Consider the following 1,941-nt stretch of genomic DNA (forward strand, 5'->3'; position numbering starts at 1 on the left):
GAGGAATTAGTGCAAAACTGAAAATATGGTAGGAGTGTAAATCTGCTTTGTTCATTAAAAAATTAAGAAAGTCAATCTCTGTCACTCTCTCTCCTTATTAATTATTGCAATTACAGTAAATCAAAGAATGAAAATCTATATTTTTTCCTGATTTTATAATCTTCAAACATTATGTATGTTTCTTTTATAGCTTATTAGCCAGAAGTGTGAATATTTATATGTTTTACCATTTTAATTTGGAAGCCTAGCTGCTGCAAGAAAAGTTTGGGTGCTGATTATTTTTTCTGTTTGATTATGCATGCTTGAAGAGTTTGTAATGCTAGGAAAGAAAACTACAAGATGATTTCAGGATCATTTTACATACCTAAAGACAACCCCTCAAAACCTTATGGAGAAGATGCTCACTTCATTTGTGCTGAGGAGCAGACCATTGGTGTGGCAGATGGTGTTGGGGGTTGGGCCAAGAGAGGTATAGATGCGGGCGAGTATGCTAGACAGCTCATGAAGAACTCTGCTATTGCAGTAATTTTTAATGAGCCGACAGGCGACGTCGATCCAAAAAGAGTTCTAAATCAAGCTTACGCAAGTACCAAGGCTGAAGGATCATCCACTGGTTGCATAATTGCCCTTAAAGGCAAAGTAAGCACACTGGCATAGAAATGCAAATTCATTTCTTAATTACTTAATAGTTTCTAAAAATATTTTTACAGGAAAGTTAATTAACTAATCAAAATAAACACATATGCTGCAGTGTATACATGCTGCAAACGTGGGAGATAGTGGATTTATGGTCTTCAGAAAGGGTGAAATGATATTCAAATCACGAGCACTGCAACGTGGTTTCAACCGCCCATACCAGCTCGGAAATGGAAAAGGATGTGATAGTCCAAGTGATGCTGAGGTTTGTCATACTATAAACTATGCTTTAGTTGAAGTAATTCAAGATTGATTATTAATTTCTGAATGCATGCAAGAGTATTGATTATTAAATTCTGTATGCATGCAGGAGGTGGTAGTAGCAGTAGAACCAGGAGATGTCATTGTTACTGCAACAGATGGATTGCTTGACAACATGCTCCAAACAGAGATGGAATATATCATAAAGCACTCTGGAGAAAAGGAAGGGCCTCAGCAATTGGCATGGACCTTGGTGGCCGTCGCATTTTACAATTCAACAGACAAAAATGCAGTTACGCCCTTTGCAAGAGCTTCCAAGCAAGCAGGACGAAACCATAAAGGAGGCAAAATTGATGATATAACAGCTGTCGTGTCCTATGTTTTTAGTGAGTTAGATTGACGTGGTTCAATAAATTCTTGTCTTAGGAGTCGATAGTAGGGATAGAGGTATGTGTTTTACAATTGGCATGGACTTTGGTGGCCGTCGCATTTTACAACTCAACAGACAAAAATGCAGATATGCCCTTTGCAAGAGCTTCCAAGCATGCAGGACAGAACCATAAATGAGGCAAAATTGATAATATAACAGCTGTCGTGTCCTATGTTTTAAGTGATTTAGATTGACGTGGTTCAATAAATTCTTGTCTTAAGAGTTGATAGTAGGGAAAGAAGTATGTGGTTGTTCTAGTATGCAAAGTTTCAATTCTAAGCTGTGCAAATACATTTTCTCTCGTTGTTATATGGCAAAGTTATCACAGCAAAAATGCATGTAATGAGGACGTATGACATAGTGAAATCAATATTGAATGAGAATAACAAAAAATCCTATATTTTGATCAGCAGTTCTACAACTATCTCGTTTCTATCATGTTATAATATCAACCTGAATTATCTACTTCACTTCTTTCCAGTCATTCCTAGTTAATTGCAAGTATTAGGAATGATTGGAAAATGAGAAAGTACTCCTATCTTTGAGTGCCTGATCTCAGTGGGCAATTCACATTTTTTTAATCATGCAAGTAGTATGCCAAAGAGGTCAAGGGC

General features: G+C 36.8%; 1 protein-coding gene across 1 annotated transcript; it reads left to right on the forward strand.

Annotated features, from left to right (window-relative positions):
• The first annotated feature begins 339 nt into the window (after window positions 1–339).
• On the forward strand, window positions 340–1,297 carry LOC131147234 (probable protein phosphatase 2C 55). Its single transcript, XM_058096995.1, has 3 exons — window positions 340–639; window positions 752–901; window positions 1,007–1,297. Exons 1-3 carry the CDS (start codon window positions 340–342, stop codon window positions 1,295–1,297), a joined length of 741 nt encoding a protein of 246 aa, XP_057952978.1.
• Window positions 1,298–1,941: the final 644 nt, after the last annotated feature.

Source organism: Malania oleifera, unplaced genomic scaffold (assembly GCF_029873635.1).
Source record: "Malania oleifera isolate guangnan ecotype guangnan unplaced genomic scaffold, ASM2987363v1 ctg839, whole genome shotgun sequence".
Lineage (NCBI taxonomy): Eukaryota > Viridiplantae > Streptophyta > Magnoliopsida > Santalales > Ximeniaceae > Malania > Malania oleifera.

Bases quoted from the DNA above. Each gene is read 5' to 3' on its own strand.
- LOC131147234 (XM_058096995.1), top strand. From the start codon at position 340: ATGATTTCAGGATCATTTTACATACCTAAAGACAACCCCTCAAAACCT. The intron at 640-751 runs GTAAGCACACTG...CATATGCTGCAG, and splicing joins TAATTGCCCTTAAAGGCAAA to TGTATACATGCTGCAAACGT. The intron at 902-1,006 runs GTTTGTCATACT...GTATGCATGCAG, and splicing joins ATAGTCCAAGTGATGCTGAG to GAGGTGGTAGTAGCAGTAGA.